The sequence below is a fragment of the Podarcis melisellensis genome (genome assembly GCF_964234715.1).
Source record: "Podarcis melisellensis genome assembly, chromosome: 1".
Taxonomy (NCBI): domain Eukaryota; kingdom Metazoa; phylum Chordata; class Lepidosauria; order Squamata; family Lacertidae; genus Podarcis; species Podarcis melisellensis.
The window spans coordinates 89789474-89812615 of record NC_138528.1 but is presented as its reverse complement, the minus strand read 5'-3'; the positions used below and the strand labels follow the sequence as shown (position 1 = coordinate 89812615).

The 23142-nt window shown below is 41.6% G+C and overlaps 1 protein-coding gene and 1 long non-coding RNA gene across 8 annotated transcripts in view; one reads left to right on the top strand and one right to left on the bottom strand.

Moving 5' to 3' along the window:
* The window catches only part of CLASP1 (cytoplasmic linker associated protein 1), a 158389-nt gene that overhangs the window by 36160 nt on the left and 99087 nt on the right, over positions 1 to 23142 (top strand). For all 7 annotated transcript variants that reach the window (XM_081924670.1, XM_081924673.1, XM_081924672.1 and 4 more), the window contains exons 3-8: positions 9890 to 9968; positions 11336 to 11439; positions 13373 to 13464; positions 13723 to 13798; positions 20073 to 20170; positions 20812 to 20879. In XM_081924670.1, the coding sequence (XP_081780796.1) occupies positions 9890 to 9968; positions 11336 to 11439; positions 13373 to 13464; positions 13723 to 13798; positions 20073 to 20170; positions 20812 to 20879 (517 nt within the window). The remainder of the gene's footprint in view (positions 1 to 9889; positions 9969 to 11335; positions 11440 to 13372; positions 13465 to 13722; positions 13799 to 20072; positions 20171 to 20811; positions 20880 to 23142) is intronic.
* LOC309377791 lies at positions 15688 to 18107 on the bottom strand. The gene is made up of 2 exons (XR_014171642.1): positions 17973 to 18107; positions 15688 to 16296 (listed from the first exon to the last, which is right to left on the bottom strand). It is a non-coding gene; the product is annotated as an uncharacterized lncRNA (long non-coding RNA).

Genomic DNA, 23142 nt, shown 5'->3' with positions numbered 1-23142 from the left:
TGCATATTAAAATGCTTTAAAATAAATAGTGCATGGAAGGTGCTTTGTACCTTCTCAGAGGCTCTCCTCTTTTTACTCCGCATGTTCTAACACTAAGCATTAAAATAGATTCAGGGGCCTTGAGCTGTGACAATCAAAGCAAGCCTGCTCCTATTGTGCTCCTGGGCCTGTATAGATTAATGCACAACAGGGATGTACAAGAGGGACCTGAAACAAAACATTGCAGTGCATCAGTCTCCTCCTGCCAGAAGTACTTCTGTTCAGAGTTCCAGCTACTCAGCCACGACATCCTTCAGGAATCTGTAAAAAAAGCTCAAGCAAGATGGCTCTTTTCTTTCTCCTCTCACCCATGGTATCCACAGGAAAGGAGGTAGTGGGAACGATAATCCTCAAATAAGCCATAATCCTCAAATTCTCATTTTTTAAAAAAGAAAAGCCTATGTTTATAGCATTTGTAGAACCTGTGATATGAAACAAAGCATACAGGTACTATCCTCTTCTCTCTCTTTTGGTCTGCTGTTCCCTTTCAGTGTTTTCATTCCCCAACCCAAGAGAAGTTCCTTCAGATGCGCACACCCCAACAACTTTTCCTAGGTTTCTTTTTCAACTGCTAACCAATTTCCTTGCTTTAAAGGATTTTGTTTCTACATGCTGATTACTTCAACCAAGTATGTTGATACATCTCCCCCCCCCCCAACTCCCTGTTTTCTGTCTTTTCAGCACTCAATCACCTGAGTTTGCTATTAGAGGGAGTGGTGATGATCTGCCACTGAATGTTGGTGACAGGACTACTGGTTCTTTGACAGACATGGCAACCTGCACTGACCATTCAGCTGCAGCAATGGGTTGCTTGATTACCATGTTCTTTATAAATGTGGTATTAGACACACTTTGCACATTTATGCATTCCTGCATATCTTCTGACTAGACCTTTCCCATTAGTTTTAAGCTTTTAATTGCTGGATGAAATACCCTTTTGATTGTTTTGTGGTGAGAAAAGTCCAATTGGGTAACGTTTAAGAAGGGACCCAGCAAGGGAAGAATGGAGCCATGCCCGTAATATTGTATCCAGTAAGCCCCCAGCCTATGTTCATTTAACTTGTGCACATTTAGCTTTATGCGCTTGGCAACTGAAAAAATTTAAAAAGGGGACGGAAAGGGGGCAGGCTTCTGGGGAAAAGGATTTTGGCAATCACGCCTGCCATTGCACCCAATATGTTTTGACTATGCACAATTTTGGCTTTAAGTATGACTGTCTTTTAACTAGTACTCCTGCATTCAGTCTTATGCCTGCTTATGTGCATGTGTTCATGTGCTTAAACTGTGATTAGCCAGATGCTGCTGCTGTTGTTTTTCAAACTTACCCACAGATGCTTACTGTGTCCTGATCAATGAAAGGCACCATCTCTCTTCCACCTCTTGTCTTCTCATCCCTCAGCTTAATGCAGAAGGTCAAGAAGGTTAAAAATAGACACAGTCAGATTGGAAACTGAAACCTGAGTATAGATTTATTAAAGCAGAGCAATGTGTGCCAAGGGAACAACCCAGCTTCTCATCTTGTCGTCTGTGTTGGGGGCTTTCCTTCTGCATAGTCACTGTATTGTACAAATGAGTGCATGCTTTATTTGTTGTCCACAACCCACACCCCTTTCCCTCGAAGCAAATTGACCAGGCTGTGGTCCATGGCCCAATTTCAAGTGGGTGACATGATGGTAAAGGTGGTAGTAGAAAAAGAGAGAAAAGAGGTTTGGGGTGAAGATAGAGGAGGGTGTGGGGTGGCTGGGTGGGAAAAGAGGGCAGGAACCCTTTAATGGTTTTGTATAGGAGAGGATTTCAGCAGTTGCCCACCTGGGTGACAGTTTCATCTAGGACACAACTATTAAAGGTGTTCTCTCCTCTTTCCCTACTCATCCATCTTAAATGAGAGGCCTCCGGCCTTGTCGGCTGATGGTAGGCAGCCCCTGACAGATTACACCTGAGGGAATGTGGCCCTTAGCAGAGAAAAAGATCACCCAGCCCCATCTTATCCTGTATTCTACCACAGTATTTTGTAACTGATGAACATGATGTTGTTGTTCATTGCTTGGTATATTGAGCTACTGTTAGGTTGCTGTGCTGAATGTGGTGGCTTGGTTGTCAGTGCTTACTGACAAGTGGCACAACCCTAGCACCTCAGTACTCCTTATAAAGCCTGTGTGTGTAAACAGTTGCACAGTTATTCCCCTCCTCTGTATTGTGCAGATGTTGTGGTATCCCAAGCCATCTACTGGAAGGGCCCTGAGTCTTCTCTGCAGGGTCAGGTAAATGAAGGAGACGGCAAAATGCATTGGTCAGAGAGACAAGTTGAGGTCTGTTCCTAGAAGGAAGTCTGGACAGGTGAGCTTTGGAGAGAGAGAGAGAGAGAGAGAGAGAGAGAGAGAGAGAGAGAGAGAGAGAGAGCGCTAGCTAGCTGGGAAGGAAGACTTGGGGAACTGGGTTTTGAGGAACAAGCGTACCAACAGAGCAGGGAAGAGGGTCTAGGTAGGACCTGGACCTGGAGAAAGCCTATGAACTGCTGACAGGAGAGGGGAGTTGTACAGTATAAGGGCAGGAAAGGGCAAACAACCTTAATACTATTGGGGCCCAAGGCTTTTTTAAAACATATTTTCTTACCAGGATGCTGTGACAGAAATAGCAGAGCCCCACCCTAGCACCCAGAAGGGCTGTGCTTGGAATTCATACGTGACTAATTTCACCTGACAGACGCTATTGTCAGTCGACAGAGAATTGAGAGAGCATTGTACAAAGGCCAAAACGAAGCTGTGGCACACTTCAACGGAGAGTGTGCAAAAGACCCTAAGTTGGCTCAGTCGCCTATAGATGCCGAAACGATTCAGCCTGTGAGTTTGTGAATAAATATGTAACATGGCAAAAGTAATTTTAGTTGTTGGTTCCTTAAACATAAAAAATAAAAAACCAAGGTTCAGAAATAATGACGGGAGATCATAAATAGGCAACTAAGTCAAGTTTCAAGATTTGCATTGGTGCTGTGGGCTGTGCCAAGGCTTGGACAAACTGTAGAAGTAATAGTGAGGTCGGGAACGGGTCTCCCTTCTCGTCTCTATCTCTCTTGTGCACTACTGCTTTTACTTGTTCCACCACAATGCTGCTCAGCAACAGTGCTTCTTGGCTTAAGTATGCTAGCCGCTGGAGGCTAAAAGGAGGATTGAGAACCAGAGCTGCATTCTAAACAAAGGGCAATGCTGATCTGGCTGCAAGTCTAGCTCTCCTACTGCTTATTGTAGCATTAGAAAAGGAATGTGCACTGGATGAGGACCTGTAGACTGTAGTAACTCTTAACAATAAGCATGCTCCAGAACTGCCATTGGGCCAATACCGCTGGGATACTTTTCTCAGCTTCAAGCACTGCAATGTTTTGCTCTCAAATGCAGTTTGTCACATTTACTGGAATCAAATATGAGTAGAGTGACACACAATATGGTTGTCTCTTGAGAGCTTGGAGGAATGGCACAGCAGAAAGGCCGTGGCTCAGTGACATAGGCCTCAAATAAGTAGATATCTCCAAAACAGACATCTAGTGTGAATTTCTGTACTCTCCTGTCTTAGATTTAAAAGTCACATTGTTAGGGAATTTAATTGAGCTAATGACATTTCAGCTCCTACAGCTAAAATGTTCTCAAAACAGTGTAGCTTATAGTGTAGAAGGCACTCTTGTAGCACTTACTGACACTTCCTTCTAACGTTGGTGTTAATGAGACTCCAATCTTTCTATATATAATTGTGTCCGGCAATGTTTCCGAATTTGTTCACGTGCACGAACAAAAACTTCACAACAACGAACACTTCCACAAAACGTTTTGGGAGAATATTGAGGTGAAGTGGGAGGCGATCCTTTTTATCACAGCCCGTTCCCAGATGCTCACGGCTTTGGATGTTCACTAATTGGAAGATAAGCTTAGAGGGCTGGGTAGATAGAAGAGGCCCAAGTATACTTGTTGATTAGACTTAATTGACAGCCTGCATTCCTGAAGTGGCCTTGATTTTAGGAATGTGGGAAACTGCCTTATAACAAGTCAGACCAAACCTAGCTCCGTATTGCTGACCAGTGACTTGCCGCCTCTTTCAGGCAGGAGTCTTTCCTAGCCCTACTGGGACTTTGGGCATGTGTGGCATCTGCTTTTCCACTAAAGCTGCAGCCCTCCCATGCCCTGTTTTTCCTCCATGTATACACCCTTGCTGTAATTCTCTTTGCCCCGCCTCCCCAACCTGCCTGTAAGGCTGCAAAAAGGGGCCACTTAGCCCAGGTCCTTGATGTGAGTTGTATTCCAAAACATCTGTAGAGGGTACTAGGTTCAGGAATTCTGACTTTCATTTCACGAGCTAGTAGCAATATTTAAAAATTGTCTTCAATTTTGAACAGTGTGTGAAAGAGCTGAATTGCAAACCAATCAAGGATATGTTATACTAACCGCAAGTATTTTAGCCTTTTCACTCTGCACTGTTCGGTGGTAGATTTTTAGAAAGAATCTCAGGAGCCAAAAGATCAAGGACCTGTCATAATAAGACGATAAAGACATGACAGATCATTCAGGTGAATGTATGCTCTGTTTTATAGTGAGGAATAGCTAGATCAAGCTGCATATTAGCCAAAATTCATTCTTCTGCTATTGCACAAATGTGGTTCCTGTTCTGATTATTTTTTAAAAAGTTATCGCTATAGTGGCAGCTGGTTTGTCACAAGGGCTGAAAATTCAAGACATAGCACATCTGACTTGCTTACATCAAATGATTTCTATCTAATCAAAAAGCCCTATATATGTCCCCCCCCCATTGTAAGTATATAGCTTGGATTTCTTTATGTGGCTTAAGGGGTGATTTATCTACAGATGCTTATTTTTATAGCACCAAATATATGACTGTGTGTGTGTGTGTGTGAGAGAGAGAGAGAGAGAGAGGGGGGGGGGGGGGAGAGAGAGAGAGAGAGAGAGAGAGAGAGAGAGAGAGAGAGAGAGGTTGGCCATGGTTACACTAATGAACCTGCCTTTTGAACTGATACTTTTTGAGACTGCTGTGGACTCAGTTAGTGGCCTGTCAGTCTATTCTCGATCTTCACAAGTGAGACAATGGTGCTGTATCACTCCTACCTCAGGTTTTGGAAGTAGCTGGATAATTGCTGTGATAGCCTGACCCCTTGGCTAATTTTAAATGCTGATTAGACAAGGAAATAGCTAAAAAGTCTTAGATGGCTTAACTGTGTCCCCATTGTCTGATCCTAGAAGCTGGGAGTGGGTTTGGGAATTTAATTGTTTTTATAATTAGACCCTGGTAGGTTCCGCTCCTGCTCTATTGAACTTGTGAAACAGTTGGAAGCAATGGATACACTGTGAACTTTGTATTTTCCCCTGAAGGGTTCAGAGACCTGCTTTGCATATTACACCAAGCCAAACACCATGGCTTGGTACAAATGTGGAGGCTTCTGGGGAGATTGTGCCAATGTCACTCCTTCCCAGTAAGCCATCGTTTAACCAAGTGTGTCATCTAAACTTCGGCTGTGAATTAGCTCTTTCCCTCAAACTCCCTGCAAAAAGAAAGCTGCAGTAGACCATTTATCTCCATGCTGTGTTAGTTTTCCAATTGGAAAGGGTAGGCTTTTGTTTTTCATGTCACAATGCATTCAGAAGCCTCCCTCACCTGTAATCTGAAGTGCTGCTGTCTACTCAGCCAACTCATTCTGCTGCATGCATAGGCTAGGCTTTATCTAAAGGTCACCGTAGGGGTAAATGCACCTATTTCTAGAATCTTGATATTTCCAAACATGTGAGATAAACGGTAGTTTGTTACTTCTCCAGCAGCGGCCCTTGATGCAACTTGAAACCTGCATGGCACCTAACAGAGCCTCTTTTGAATGTCTGCTGCCTCCTCCCCTATTCCACCTTAAGGCTGGGACCAAAGGCAGACTGCAGACTTTGTTTCTCATCTTCTAGCCCAGTGTTGAGGAACATTTATCAGTCTTAGAGCCATATTCCCCCATGGGCAACATTCTGGGGGGTGGTGGTGGTGGTGTATGCCAGTGGCAAACAGAGCCAAGAGCCAAAAGAGCAAAAGGCGTGACTCCTAACCTTTCTGCAGCAGGCTGCATTCCAGCCACCTTCAAGCCACCTTTCCGTCCACATGTATACACAGACAACAAGAGATATTATCACAGTTCACTCTTTTGTGACATTTTGTTGGCTAGTATGGTCCTGCTCTGAGGGACGCGGGTGGCGCTGTGGGTTAAACCACTGAGCCTAGGACTTGCCGATCAGAAGGTCGGCGGTTCGAATCCCCGCAACGGGGTGAGCTCCCGTTGTTTGGTCCCTGCTCCTGCCAACCTAGCAGTTCGAAAGCACGTCAAAGTGCAAGCAGATAAATAGGTACCACTCCGACGGGAAGGTAAATGGTGTTTCTGTGCACTGCTCTGGTTCGCCAGAAGGGGCTTAGTCATGCAGGCCACATGACCCAGAAGCTGTACGCCAGCTCCCTCAGCCAGTAAAGCAAGATGAGTGCTGCAACCCCAGAGTCAGCCATGACTGGACCTAATGGTCAGGGGTCCCTTTACCTTTTTATGGTACTGCTCTAATACAGTTCTTGAGCACCCCAGAAACTGCTACCTCTGCTTTTTGTGCCAATAGTGACTCACTTTGCTTTATTAATTCTGCCCCGGGCTTTTCTTACTATATTTTTTTCATATCTCCCCTGAGCTTTTCCAAGTCTCTTCCCGCCCTCCTCTGCCCACTTCATCATTACCAAAGCATGGTTTTGAATTTGCTTTTCGAAAAGAGTTCCAACTTTGAATTCCTGAGGGGATTTTTTTTTTAATATAAAGATGCGGCAGTGCTTTCTTTGGTTGCCTTTCTGCTTGAGACTAGTGTGGTTGCTCTTCCAGAATTTGACTTGATGTTTATTTATTTTTATTGTTATTTTGCAAAGATCCCTGTTCCCTTTTCAGCTGAGGTTGAAGTGGCTTTTCTACGCTCTTGAAAAAAATACACAGCCTTATTGTTGGTTGAAAATCTCAACTGCACATTCATTAGTTGAGGTACTGTGAGCTGTCGATTTACCAAAGGAGGGATGCAAAGGGTGGCGACTGGATGATTGGAGGTGTGTGAGGTGTTTCTCTTCATGGTGGCTCAACATATTGAAGCAAGGGATGTTAATTTCCTTAGACTCAATTTGCTCATGGCTTCAAAATCTTGGGGACGAGGAGCGATTCCCTCCTTAAGCCCCTAGTAAACTTGAAAATTGAAAGAGGTAAATGCGGGAACAACCTGTTGTACAGAAATAGTGAAATAAGGAGTGAAGCAGAAATAGATTTTTTTTAAAACCCATATTCTGCTGGTGCTTATAAACAAAACAATCAATTATGATTGAAGATTATGTTTTGTTTTAGTTTACTTGGCCTCAAATCCTCCATATAGTTTTCCCCTTCTCCAGCCTTGTAAAAATGGGTCAGATATTCAATTCCCCTTTCAGAAATGGGTAATTCTAGGCTGATGTTTGGCCATGGATGATAAATGTGTTGAAAATGACCACATCGCTTCTTGCTAAAGCTGCAGAGTATTTTCCTGCTCTTGCAGATGGAAGTGGATGAGCCTTCTTTACCCCAGAAGGAGGCAGAGTAGCCTGTATGGTTGAACCTAAAGATTAGATCAATGCTTTGCAAGCCTAAAGTTTTCTTGTTTGCCAAACTGCTCTCTGCTGTCCAAAAGATAATTGCAATTAAATGAGGAAATGGTGCATCTTTTTCTGTCATGATTAAGCATTCCTCATGCTCATAACTCAAATTTGGCGTTGATTTGCTAATTCTGGCTCATAGACTAGTGTTCTCCAAATTGCAAACCTTGAACAGAACAAATGCACCCCATGTATGTAGGGAACACCAATAGTGCACATATTTACAAGAATAATTATAAATATTTGTTGCAGCAAAGGTGCTTTTTCTAACAAAAGATTTTACAAGTGATGTCTAGCATCATCTAGTGGCAGCATTTGAAAACACAATAAAAACGAAAATGTGTACTGTGTTTTCTTTCTATAAGCAACTTTCTAACCATATGGCAAAATGTGAATAGTTCTACTATTAAGCTCAGAAAAATGGATGAAACTGACTGGGGTTCCACTATTGCTTACCAAATTTATGATGCAAAAACAGTACTTGTGCAACATCCAAGCACCCCTGGGGTTAGTATCGCATGAGTTTTAAATTCTTATTTTGCCACTAGACAGTAAAGGTTCCAAAAATTGCACCTCAATGGGGTAGAAACCCCAGGGATGCTCACGTGTTGTGTAGGTGTTAGCAGTACTACTCTCACTAGACGTTCATTGAGCAGTAGCGCAACCCCAAGATAAGGACGGTTAGCGAGCGAGCGCTGCGGCGATCTGGGCGGGTGGCCGGGAAACCTCTTGAGGTCATGGCGAGCGGGTGTGCGCGCGGCCGCGGCCAGCGCGTCGGCGCCCGCCTCGCTCGGATGCGGGGATGAGGATTCCGCGGCGTCCCGGGTTCCGGATTGCAAAGCAAGCCGCTGTTGAGGCCGGTGTTTGCGATTGCGGACTGATACCCACAGTGCATTGCAGCGCTGTTCATTTGCATAGAGGGCTGCGAAAGCGACGCGGGCGGGGCGGGGTGGGGAAGAGTCGCCCTTCGCTTCCGCTCGTGGCGAACTGCTGGCGACGCCTCTTGCAAAGGAGGACTTTTGCTGTTTTGCAGAGTTAGTGCAATCGCATCGGCTGCTGAGAGTTTTGGGGTTAAAAAAAATAAATGCTGCAGTCCACAAACATATTTCTTTGTCAAACCCCAGACGCATATTTACTCGGAGGTAGCAAAGCTAAATGGGCGTTTACTTGTAGATGCATAGGAGGAAAACACGCTGAATGCCGCCGGGATTTACTTTCGAGTAACACTGTGAAGTCTGATAGATACGTTTCCTGCTGCAAACACACAGAAGCCTCTACGGAGGCTGCATGAATTTGGGGTCTGATGGTTTTCTCAGTTAAGTCGAAGGTTCATTCCAACCCGAGCAGACTTCTTGCGAGGGCTGCCTTTCTAGCAATGTGATTTAACAATGAACGGTAATGCCGAGAACTCACTTTTATAGGTTGTTTCATATATGCAAGAGTTATTTGTTCTACCCTCTACTAACAGATGGTGCGTTAGAAAGAAGCCAGCATTGTCTCAATAAACTGCCTTCCCCCTGTTGAAACTGTTAGCAGCATGATATGTCTACTTGGATGTAAGTCCCATTGAGTCATGTGGGGCTTACTCCCAGGAAAGTGGGTGTGGGATGCCATTCTAAACAAGTATTTTGGTCTAGTACTTGCGTTCTTTTTACTATTATTTACACTTCTTAGCCACCTGTTAACCTCATCATCTCTGTGACACACCAAGTCAGTCACAAAATTAGAAACAAAATAACACATTAGATAAAAATACAAAACCAAAACAACAACACAAAGACAGATACAAGGTTCTACACGAACACAGGCAGTAATATAGCTTCTTTAGTTACATAATAACTACTGTCAGTAATAACAAGTAACAAGTGCATTATGTCAATTTTGGTGAGCAGTAGTTAAGAACTGGTGGTTTGCCAATACCACCTTGTGAATTTATTAGTTTAAGGCGAACTTTTGAATTTGGGGAGGGAGAGGTAGACATTGCCCTACACCAGGCTAAAAATGCATGGCTGTTAATTTACTACTTCTAAATGTTCAAAAGTAGTAGTGTGTAGCAATGCAGTAGCAGGGAGCCCTGTTCCATTGTGCTTAACTTTCATGTTCAGTTTGCATGCTTTATGTTTACTTCTCTCTCTCTCTCTCTCTCTCTCTCTCTCTCTCTCTCTCTCTCTCTCAGGTTGTCCTGCTGGGCTTGGACATCTTATCTGCGCTGGTGTCACGGCTCCAAGATAGATTTAAAGCCCAAATTGGAACAGGTAAGGTATTTTCCAGCTTGCAGTCCCTTTTCTTAAATTGTTGCAACTATGAAGAAATAGCAGTTTGCAACAACTGTGATTGTGAAGTCTGGGACTTGACTGTCTGCATGTAGACACACCAGAGCATTTTCCTTTTGAGCCGCAGCTATGAGGACAGGCTGTAAAGTGTTAACTGGAATCTGGATTCTAATTTATATATTTATTTCATAAAATTTATACACCACTTGATTGTATAATAATAATAATAATACTAACAATTAAAACAACAAAATCAAGATTTTTTGCAATACTTTAAAACATACAAAAAGTTAAGATAATAAAACAGATTAAAATTCACACTAGTATTTCTGAGCGTCTAGGCAGGCTTGCCTAAACAAGAATATTATTGGCAGGTGTCAAAAAGAGTACAGTGAAGGCACCTGCTTGACAGGCAGGGAGTTCTAAGTGTAGGCGCTGCCACACTCAACAATAGAGTTCTTACCAATGCAGAATGGGTATTATGTGGCACTTATACTAGTGCCATTTTTGCCAATAGAAGCTGTCAAGTGGGTGTTTATGGCTATCTCATAGGTAAACTGGTCCCAGGTTGTTAAGGGCTTTGTAATAATTGTAATAATAACACCTTGAACCTGGACCAGTAGCAGATTGGCAAGCAATGCAGATCTCTGAGCACTGATGTTATATTCTTTGCTCATTTTTCTATAACATTTATTGTGTGCCATGGAGTTTAGAATCATTAGTTTGGTGATGTTCCTTTAGAAACTGCTTAAATTGGAAAGCCAATTTATCATTCCCCTGTTTCTAAGCTTATTTTCAGAACAAAAGCGACAAGAAGCTGGGTTTCTTGTTGTGGGGGCATTAAATGAAAGCTGGATTCTCAGATTCTAAATTCTGCACCAAGTGTTGCATGTGGAGGTGTGGAAATGCACACGGGTAACACTGACCCATCAGCAGTGGAGCAGATTATAGACAGGGGCATAAGGCCTTGCGGTCTGTGTAAGACCTGCTTTGAACATGACATGGACCGAGCGGAAAGCACTTACCCATGGCTGCTTCCCATGCGTATCTGGTTATATTTAAAGGCACTTGCTGGCCAATTCACAGGTTTACTTCAGCTGCTAATGTCCGATCATTATATGCAAATGGGCTAGCATATGTGGCAAGTGCATGTCAATGTCACTGGGAAGTTGACATGGGTAAAGTCACAGCATGCGCATCTATTGATGAGAATGGTGTGGTAGCCTTGTCATTAGCCTGTTGTCCTTGGCAAGTGTCTGTTCCATTAATGTTGGCTTCTGTACTTCCAGCTCTGTCTTTCCATACCCCTCTCTTTCCCCCTCCTAATCAGCCTTGCTTTTTGCCCTTAGTACTACCGAGTTTAATTGACAGACTGGGGGATTCGAAAGACTCGGTCCGAGAGCAGGATCAGGCACTGCTGCTAAAAATCATGGAGCAAGCTGCTAGCCCTCAGGTGAGTTCCTGGAAATATTCAACTTCAGTATACAAGTAAGCAACTCCCGAGAAAAGAATCCCTTGGAGGTTTTGGTTTGTGATCATTTAGAAAATGCTGCTTTTCAAATAGGCTGAGTGCTACCTATCCATCATAAGCAGCATCCTGCAGACTGAATTGCAGTGGAATTGCAGTTGTGGTAGCAGCATTTTTGCTCGGCACCCAGGGGCAAAAGCTTTCAATGAACAGTCATGGCCTGCTGCTTCAGAAGTGCAATAGTTAATGATAAAGTTACTAGAGGGATTGGAATCCAGAATCTTCACAAAATCTGTATGCAGTTTAGGGAATACACCCAAACCTGTGAATTATTTTGAACCACCTACCTGCCTGTTTTGTTGTGAAAAGCCTTGAAATAAATACATTGCTGCAATAGATTCCTTCCCCAATTGCTTTCGGCTATAAAGAATGTTAATCTTATAGACACTCATTTGGAAGCAAATCCCATTGAAACAAATTTAAAACTGATTTTTATTTTACACTCAGTTGGGGGCTATAAATTCCAAATGGTTTTCCTGATTTGGGACCAAGAGGTTTCAGAACAGTTTTGTGGAAGCACCATGCAAAACAGGGGTGAATAAGTTCTGTGTAAACGGTGTGTAAGAAATCAGGTACAATGTTTTTGGGAAAACGCTTGTTCCTCACAATTCACTCCTCAATGAAATTGTTTATAGAGGGCCGGTATATTATATTCTCTATCACATTCTGTTTGAACAACTGGCCATCTCTCTACTGAGGTAACACTTCTGGAGTCTTTCAGCAGCAGCAGTAGTCACAGTTTGAGTATCCTAATTTAATTCCTTGGAAGGTTGATGGGGAGGAAAGACATGAATATTTACAGTACCGTATTTTAAAATAATAGTCACTGCGCATGTTTTAATGGAAAATAGCTTATTACAGAGAAACAGTGTACACAAAGTAGATACATACAAAGACATTCATTTCCATACTTTGAGAAGACAAATATTTAGCATTTAATGGAGCACGCCATTCTCACTTTAAGGCCCCCTTCATTTGTTACATGTGTGAAGCACAGCTTAGATCTCTGAGAAGGTTCCCCTGCTCATAAGCAACCTCTCACAGTTTTTGGTGCACAGATATCAGGGGACCTGCCCTGTGGTGAGTGGAGCAGCTGCAAAGCCCCATTCTGTACCCCTTGCAGAGACAACCCCGCTTTGTGTTTGAAACCCTTGAAAGTAGCTGAGAGCTGTTAAACACATAAATACAATTTTTGGAGACAGCCTTATCGCTCAGAGTTCAACGGATGCGTCACTCTTAAATGACCTACTAGAGCTGTCATCGCTGATGCATCTGTGTTAAATTGGTGGGGAGTACAAAAATCAGTTTTAGGTTTGTTCCAGTAGATGCATCCTGTTTGAAACAAACAAAACACTAGCAATTCTTTTGGCATGGGAAGCTATTCTCTATTTAAACCAACTAAGAGAAAGTGGTTACCAGACAACTGAGTGTTCCTGTTTACCTAATCTACCTAAAGGGCTGTACTCACTGCATTTGAAATGCTTATTTTATGGGCAACCAAATGAGTTCTAGTCCTAATTGTCTTAACATACATTCAGTTCCCCTTTTGTGGGTAGATGTTCAGGATAGGACTTTCTGGAGAATCACTGTGTGGTGGTCTTGCATAGTTAGCTTCCTAAGGCAATATGAAAAGGGGCTAGGTTACCACTCACTCAATAAAAAGGAGTTCTTAGAAAAACAAAAATTAACAGTTGACAAGTCCCACTCCCATCAATGCCTGCTCAGATGCATGTGAATAGCAACCCACACAACCCCCTGACACTCTTCCTCGGACTTTACAAGACTCAGAATCACAAAACGAAAAACTGCAGCCTGTCTAGGTTAATCTTTCTCTTATTTTCTTGTTTCTCTGTGGCAGTACGTATGGGACAGGATTTTGGGAGGATTCAAACACAAGAATTTCCGGACTAGAGAAGGAATTTGCCTCTGCCTTATTGCAACACTCAATGCGTAAGTTGGAGCCTGTAGCATATTTTGCTGCCCTGGGCTATTTTGGGAGAAAGGGCAAGATATTATTATTATTATTATTAATAATAATAATAATAATAATAATAATAATAATAATAATACCCCGCCCATCTGTCTGGGTTTCCCCAATTCACAATTTAATAATAATAAATAATAACAACAATATCCACATTCAAAATCATTTCAAAATACTTAGCACATCTTTTGTTCTCTCCCTCCCTCTTCCCTTTGTGTCTTTAGATCTGGAGCTCAGAGTTTAACACTGAGCAAGATTGTGCCACATATATGTAATTTACTTGGAGATCCAAACAGCCAGGTGAGTCTGCAATGAAACAAATTTGATTAAATATATTCCCCCAGGAGAAAAAATGACTGTGGTGGATAGGGAAGATTTTCTTTTTATTTAATTTTATTTCAGATACAGCCTTTAAATTGCATGCAATAAATTTGTCCAAGAAATGCTTGTGGGTGGCAGGTGTGTGGAATTGCAAGCTTTGAGATTTCTCATTCATTGATCTTGGAGCATGATGTCTACTGTGCTGAAGTTGTTGTGCCAGTCTCGAACATGGTTATATGAATGAATGTCTAATTGCCTTCAGTGAGGGTTTGGTTTCATTTCTGCATGTGGTGTAATGTTTCTGCAGTGCCATAAAACTGGCTGCATATAGTTTTATGGGGCCGTGAGAGACAGGGGGACCATGATGTTACTAAGATAAATAATGGAACTCCATGCCAGGGGCAGAATTGTGGAGTTTACCCAGTAATCAAGCCTCTATTGTGGAGTTTACCCAGTAATCAAGCCTCAGTATACTATCTGCCTCCATATTCAGGTGAGGTAGGTATGATTTTTGTCAACATGTCTGGGAAGGATTTGAGTTGTTATGCTATAATAGGGTTGCCATATTTCAAACAGTGAAAATCTGGACAGAAAAGTCATTGAGGGCCCCCCCCCCGCCAACTCTTGCCCATAGAAGTGGCATAGTTCAAAGGTCTATGAATAGTTTAAAAATTGGCAGTGCTGGTTTTCTGCCTCTGACAGAAACAGCAGGGCAGATGGGGCACTTGTGGGGGCTTCTGCCGCCTGAGGCAGTGGCCTCACCCTGCCCAATGGCAGGACCAGTTCTGCTAATAGTGCTCCCCCAGATGATCTCAGTGATTGGCTTGGGTCATACCTGGTCCTTAAGATATCCTGGGCCTAAGTTGTTCAGCGTTTTGTACAGTAGTAAAATAATGTTAAACCTGACATGGTAGCATATGGAAAGCTCATTATACTTGAGATAATGATAACTTCAGGAATCGGTACCTGAATTTGCTAGGTTTTCTCTTCCCTCCCCATTCCCTTTTCTTTTGATGTCAGGGGCTATCCTATTTTTTTAAAAAAGAAATCTTTATACAGCACTTAGAAGTTAAAAGGGAAAACACAACTACTACTAACAACAAACACAATAATTAGGCATATATCCACGCTTTCACACCTACTAGCTCAATAGTGGACAGATGGTCAACAATGTTCCCCTCCTTTTCTGGCTCTAACGGAAGTGTATCTGAAACACGAGTTTCCTTGTTACCTCTCCTCTCACTGCTTTTGTGCCTGAATCCTAAGTTGTACCCTTAGGCTAATAGCAGTTCCCTAGAAATGATCTTATTACTTTCCTGCTACTGCCATATGAGAGCCATTTAGGTTGTGTATTTCCGGAAATAAACCACTTGGCTGAAATTAAATCAGTGTTGTACCAATTAAATACATAAGCACTTCTTTGAGCAAGGATTACAGCTGGCCTTTGCCAAGGGGGTTGGACTCAGTATCTTATCAGATCATAATCCATCACTTGCTGCCTGTTCTTGTTGTAGAGTTATAGCATCAAAGCTGCAGAGAATGGAATTTGCATCAGTATTGACCTCTGATGGTTGAAACAATTAAAATAGAAGGGGACCTTGATTTTCAATTGGTTCACTTTTGAGTTAAAGTCGCACTATGTTCCATGAAGGGCTTCTAATCAAGAAATTCAGGCGAAAAGTAGCCTTGGGTGTACTGAGCTGTTTCTTTGGATCCTGGCTATAGCATTTTATAAAACCCTTGCTTTGTGTCCGACACTGGCTATATTTAAAAGGCGACAAATTTAAATGGCCGGTCTTCTATTTTTAACTGCAGATAGTCTATTTTTAGCTAGATAGCACTTTTTAAAATGCTGTGGAGTCACTCCATGAAATTTAACATGATTTTAATGACTTCTCTGGTCGTAAATTACACAGTGAGGAAATGAGAAGCATTGCAGGATTTCTCTTCAGTTCAGCATCATTACACAAGATGCTGTTTCAAACTTGGCTTCCTTGGACTTGAAACATCATTGCTTTTTAGAACAGCTTTCTAGAAGATCTTGTTTTTCCCTCTCTCCAGACTGTTTCACTTGCATCTTGTTGTGTTTTCTGTTCAGCCCAGCGGCAAAAGCTTCTTTTTGACCTTGCTGGTAATGGGAAAGAGAGATTTTCTTCAACTCCATAAAATACTCTGTGCTGCTCCTGCTCAGGAAATGAACTCTGCTGTGCTGTTGCAGGCACAGGATGGATGATTAGGAAGGTGAATCGGGGGGGGGGGAGATGTAAATTTTTATTCTTAATTTATAAACAAATTAGCCGAAACCTGTATGTTCTATCATTCTTCCTTTTCTTTTACTGGTCCAGTCAAAGGAAGGTCATTATATGTCAGATGTGGGCTTAAAGCAGTTAGGCGGCAACTCTGAGGGTGCGGTTTTATATGTCGTTGAAGTTTTCCCCCATTGATTCATTAGACTCCTTTTTTAGCCATTAGTCCAGCTGTTGGGCAGAATTCAGGAAGTGTTGATTAGACCCACTGACAGCAATAATTGGATTTAGTTGTTGTGATTGATGACAATGTTATTTATATTAGCTGGCTATGCCTTGATCCAAGAGCACCTAGTATAATACTTCATAGATAATCCTGGTGAAGTTATGGAAGTGTGGGCCTGACTAGGAGACTGCTGGAAGTCTCATGTAAGCTGCTTCTCTCAAAAGAAGAGTTAGATGTAGTTAACAAACAGTAAAAATCCTTTATGTTTGTTTTCAGTTCTCTTTACTGGAGTTTAATAAATGTAGAGTGTTGATTAACAAACAGTAACAAACTGAATGGAAAAGGGGAAACACACACACACACATATATATACATATCTATTAAGATGAAAATAATACTGAAATACAGATAAAATATGAAATGTGAAAGGAAGTCTCGTGAGAGTGATGGAAGTCCATTACTATTATTATTTTGTAAAACAGCATTTATTGTATTGAAATATACTTTTTTATTCTTTTACTGTCTACTTTTTTCCCTTTTTTCTTTTTCTTTATATTATTTTTTATGTATGGCTTGTTATTGATGTATTTACTTTGCAATAAAAATTCTTTTAAAATATAAAAAGGGGGGAAACAGTAAAAATCCTTTACGTTTGTTTTCAGTTCTCTTTAGTGGAATTTAATATAAACGTAGTGTGTTGATTTACAAACAGTAACAAACGGTAGTAGCGTCTGCCCTGTGGAACGCCCTGCCATCAGATGTCAAAGAAATAAACAACTATCTGACATTTAGAACAGTGTTTTTCAACTACTGTTCCGCGGCACACTAGTGTGCCGCGAGATGTTGCCTGGTGTGCCGTGGGAAAAATTGAAAAATTCGAAAGATTTAAAAATAAAGTATTTTATAATTTTTCATATTTCTGTTTACTTACTATTTCATAATAAAGTAATTATAAAATACTTTCTTTGTGTTTATTTGATTCCTATTCAAGAGAATTACTTTATATATAGTCAATATAGGCACAGAGTTAAATTTTTTAACATTTTCTAATGGTGGTGTGCCTCTTGATTTTTTTCATGAAACGAGTGTGCCTTTGCCCAAAAAAGGTTGAAAAACACTGATTTAGAAGACATCTGAAGGCAGCCCTGTTTAGGGAAGTTTTTAATGACTGATGTTTTAATGTATTTTTAATCTTTTGTTGGAAGCTGCCCAGAGTGGCTGGGGAAACCCAGCCAGATGGGCGGGGTAGAAATAAATTATTATTATTATTATTATTATTATTATTATTATTATTAGTAAACATTGTTTACATTATTTTAGTTCTCTTTAGTGTAGTTTAATATAACTATTGCGTGTTGATTAACAGGGGGAAATCCCCACACACTTGCATAAGAATACAAGATCCAGCATTCTGACACCACAGATACCTACAAGAACCCCTCAAGCAGGATATGAGTGCAATACCACAAAGTCATGTTCCTCAGCAACTGATACTTGGAGGCATGCTGCCTTTGATATTAGAGGTAGTATATAGCCATCATGGCTAGCAACTGGTCTCCATAAACATATTTGGAGAAAGATGAAAGAGAGTAAAGTCAACCAAGCACCGCATGTATTTGCTAATGATTCAGAGAGGAAACTCTGGCACATTTAAAAATGTGCATGTATAACGGTCACCTGCCTCAGAGTCTGGAACGATGCAACTCTTTTTCCAGTACAGGACAGATAGGGTCCCTTCCTGGGTGATCTCCAGTGGTCTTCAAAATGGTGTTGCTCCCCAGTTTTCACGGGATGCCCCCCTTGACACGAAAAGGACTATAGTCTCTATCTTCAGAGCTGCCTTTCTTCTTTGGGGTGACTTGATTTGCTGTTTGTTTGAAGAGTTAGAAGAGTACCTCACAAAAGACTGAGAGGTTCATGTCCTCTCGCCGTCAGAAGTTGGTGGAATGCTTATGGCCAGTTGTAGGAGTCCAAGTTCCAGAACTCTGCCGGTGAGCAGTTGTACTCTTAGGCAGTGGCAGTTGAAAAGGCATAGGTGAGTTATTTGGGCAGAGAGGAGGGTCCACAACCCTGCCTCCAGGTTCACTCCCTGAGTCTCTGGACTGGCCAAGAGGCAGAGTCTTCTTTCTTCATGGTCTTCCCACACAGTGCTTCTCCTTTACTCGTTGTTGTCATGGAGATAGGGAGATCCCTGAGCCATGCTTGGTCAGGGGGGTAGAAGAGGAGCAATGCAGAAGAGCTGGCATGGGAGTAGGAGGGAAATATAGCTGGTGGGATGGATGTGGATTCGGCCTAGAGGGAGCAAGGAAGAATGGAGGATTGGTTTTCGAAATGCAATTTGCTATGGAAAAGAAGGCTAGGGAAGGAGAGGTTAGATCTAGTAACACAATTTTTTCTTAACATTTTGTGTGCATAATTCCTTGATTCATTTTGGATGTTAATCTGATCCTAAGATCCTAAGATAGGGCTGTGTTCATGCCTTTGAAACAGTGCTGGCCAAAAGCAAGCACCCGTGTCAGTTTGTTAAAACAAAATTAACATAAAATGAGCCTTTTTATTAAAAGCGACTGCTGCTCGCCGTGTGTTATACAAGCTTTCAAGTGGCACCAAACTCTTCCTTGAGCTGAAAATACTAGGGAACATCTTTTAAATGGATGGAGGGTTGGGAATACATGCTTCGTTGTCAGGACTTGAACCTGAGTATGAGACCTAAGGTACACCAGGAAGGGATTTAAACTGGTATGCCACACCACTGCCCTCTTGATACGGAAGAAAACTGGCTTCAGGGAGACCAGCAAGGAAACCTTTTTAAACCAGTGGCTCAGAATATAACTGACTGGTCTCTGTACCAGTCTTTGTAAACTGCTGCTGTTCCCTGTGATAGATTACTTTTGCTTCTGACTTGCTTGGCCTTAATCCCACTCCCAATTTAAATGAATTGAGCCCTGGTGATTCTTCCTCTGTCTGCAAAAGGTGATGAGTTCGATCTACCTGTAAGATTGAGAAGGATGCCAGCCAACCATAGGATTGAGAAACTCCAGATTTTTTCTCTAGTGTGAGCCTTTAGGAGACTATCTAAAAGGGGTGGGGGTGGGGTATGACACCAGTGGCTCTCCGTTTGCTGTTGAATTGCAAGTCCCATCATCCCTGACCATTAGCTGTGTTGGATGAAGCTAATGACAGAATCTATCAACTTCAGGAGGGCCATAGGCTCTCGAACCCTGATCTTGCCATAATATGACTTTAGAAGCTTGTGTATCAGGCTCTGGGTGAACGTACCAGGTTGTGTTGGCATCTGTATTAGTGGCCATCAGGATGCTATCATATGCTTACAGGAAAAAATATGTGTTCCTGTTTATATTACTCAGCTGCCAAAGTGGTGGCCTATTATCTACCAGATTTCTTCCCTTGGGAAGTTCAGAGGGGTTTGTTTTCACAACTGTGTGAAAAGCTTTTGTTCTTAAAAATTTGAGGTGAAAACTAGACATGGTTGAGGTCTCTGCTCCTCTCTTTTCCTTATGGATTAGTCATATTATTCCCCTGCTTTTCTGGCATCAGCCAGTGACATAGAACAGGTGCAGAGGAATGAAACAGGTAAGTCTGAGTGAACATTATTGGGGGAAAGGGGGGGGGATTTGACATGAGTCAGGTGTGTTCCTATATGTAATTCTGCCTAGACCTGGACAGCAATATTGACAGTTATATAACAGTATTATTACTTTATGGATTTATCTAATTGCATGTATAAAACTTTCCCCCTATTCTTTTCTTGGATCTTTAGGTTCGCGATGCAGCAATAAATAGCCTAGTAGAAATCTACAGACATGTAGGTGAACGTGTAAGGGCTGATCTCAGCAAAAAAGGATTGCCACAGTCTCGGTGAGTGAAGAGTTTCTGGTTTTGATGTTCTTATTTTCCAGCGCTCTTCAGTTTCTTCTGCTGCTAAACTCTGAGCCTCCTTTTCTTCTCATCTGCTGAGTGTTATAACTGGTTGGACCTGATCCCTAGTGTTCAAAAGCCTTGAGCAAATCGGAACGATTGTAGTTTGAAAATGATGTTGGTTTGTTCAGTTGACTCTAATTTGTACATTACTTGTTTTGTCTGGTAGTCTGACAATCAGGATGAATAAAGAAAATCTCAGAATTATGATGTGGACTTGAAAATTGTGAGATTTGAAAAGTTAGCATCTTTGGGAACATTGTCAGCTGTGCTTAACTATAAGGATTGCACACCTGCTGTTTTAATAAATGAGAAAGCTAAGATTGTAGAATGTACTGAACTTTTTCTGGAATAATGTAATTCACAGCTTGTGTGCACTTCTGAGGTGTACCCTTTTTTCTTGTCCATTTAACACCTATATCTGACTAATGAAGGAAGAGTTTTTTCTTCCTTTCATTAAAATTAGCGGCACAAATATACTTTGGTTGATATCAGCGAACCTTTGCCAAAGTCTGCATTCTCAGCTGGAAGATTTGCAATGTTGATTGTTCAGTTGTTTTATCTTCCCTCTTGCAAACCAGGTTGAACATCATTTTTACAAAATTTGATGAGGTCCAGAAATCAGGAACCATGATCCAGGGATCAGGTGGTGAGTAGAAATATTGTTTTTGCTTTCTTATAAGATGAAACCAGTGGTTTAGAAAAATCATACCCTTTATCCAAACTTCAATAAGTTGTGGTTAAGACCTGTTTGAAATTAGTGGGATGAATGAATAACAAGTAAATGGGTTTGTGTTTTTATTTTGTGATTGATGTATCCTATTTTTTATTGCCATTAAAAACAAAGCATGCAAGTTGCTTTCAGAACTACTGAAAAGGAATATGGTGTATTTAAAAAAGCATCACGTTGGTTAGGCTGGGGCCAAAGGGGTTTTGAACAGAAGCCTGAGTGAATTTTCATTCTGAGATTAATAGCTCTATATGAAAGCAACAAGACACTTTGTGTTAGCATTCATATACTGTATATTCCTATTTTGTGGTTGAAAGTTCTGCAGCTGTAAAGTTATCGATTCAATATTCCTTTTATTTCATGTGTTGTTGTAGCCTTCAGCCAGCCTGGCATAGTAGCAGAGCTTGTTCTTTCAGTATCTTATTATGAGGGGATGTGGTCAAATTCTAAAGTGAACACTGGAGAAGCTATGTTGCTAGTAGCCCATTGCTTTCGCCTGAGAGGAAGCTGGACATTGTTCAGAGGTCATCATACGGCTATGTCTGGAGCAGATCTTCCCAGCCTGTCCTGTTTTCGGTGTAAAATGCAAACAAGCATTATATTGTACATAGTGTTGGTGTCTGATGCAGTCTTTGAATGTCAGTAGATTAGTGTGTGATTTAACAATTAGTAACCAGTAACCAGCATCAAATAGAGTTTAATGCAGTCATTCATGAAGTCCTTAGCTCCAATAATTTTATGTTAAAAGAACAGAAATATTGCATGCCTTCTAATAAATAGACCGGGTGTTCTTCAGATTTTGGGACCTTAATCTTTCATTTTCTCATATTTGCTGCTGATATTTGTGCTGAGACACTTTACTTCACTGTAACATTGAGAATGCAAGTACCGTATTTTTCGCTCTATAGGACGCACTTTTTCCCCTTCAAAAATGATGGGGGAATGTGTGTGCGTCCTATGGAGCGAAGACACCATAGCCCCACAGCCCTCTCCCGGCTGGAGAGGTAACAGGAGCCTCTATAACCGTATAGACTTAGAAATGCTGTTTTCACTGAACAGAAGTTTAATTTTGATCATTGCACCTCTAATATGAAGCTTGCATCTTGGTTTTGTATAAAGTAACTATTTTGTTGAGAGAGAGAGAGAGATGGATGTTATATAAACACATCCCAAATTCTTGGAACTCACCAATACAGTGGTACCTTGGGTTACATACGCTTCAGGTTACAGACTCCGCTAACCCAGTAATAGTACCTCGGGTTAAGAACTTTGCTTCAGGATGAGAACAGAAATCGCGCGGCAGCAGGAGGCCCCATTAGCTAAAGTGGTACTTCAGGTTAAGAACTTTTTCAGGTTAAGAACGGACCTCTGGAACGAATTAAGTACTTAACCCGAGGTACCACTGTAATGGAGAATTTGCACCCCCCTCCCCAGGGAATGATGTTGGACTGTAACTCCCATCACTCCCGTTCATTGGCTATTCTGGGTCAGGCTGATGGGAGATGGAGTCCAACAACACTCAGAGTGCCACAGCTTTCCCACCCCACAAATAAATGACTCGACCATTCTTTAAATATGAGAGGTTTTTCCCCTCCCTCCTTCATTCAAGTCCATCAGCATTTTCCTTAAATAGATCTTAAGAAATGCCAGCATTAAGTTCCTTATCCACGGGGGCTTTGTTTTTAAGCTTTAATAGTATTATGAATAAAATGCCAGTTGGTGGGGGTAAATTGCAACTTGAAGTGGGCTTTACTTTATATAAGAGGAAGGAGGATTTCATCTTGTGGATATGCTGTTGGTTGCTAAGTTACGAGGAGGTCTTTTCAGTCTTTCGTAGCCAGAAAATGGAGCAAGGCTGCACATTGGATTTCTCGTGGTTCTTAGCACTGTGCATATTTGTTTGAGCATGTCTCTTGTTTTACCTATAATTAATCAGTCTCTGGAAGCAGAAATTGAAAGTTCTTCCTTCACCTCAGGGTTTCAGAAAGAACCAGAATTACTATTTTTTCCCTGATTTTTGTAATTCCTTGGATGTGCTTGCACTTTTCATAGAAATGTATCTGTATGACAAAGCCAAAATTCCAAGCATGCCCATTCCTGTGATATAGTGTGTGGATCTTTAATTAAATATAAGATGCAGGAAGGAGTGTCTTTGGTTATAAATTAATCCATAGAACCAGTC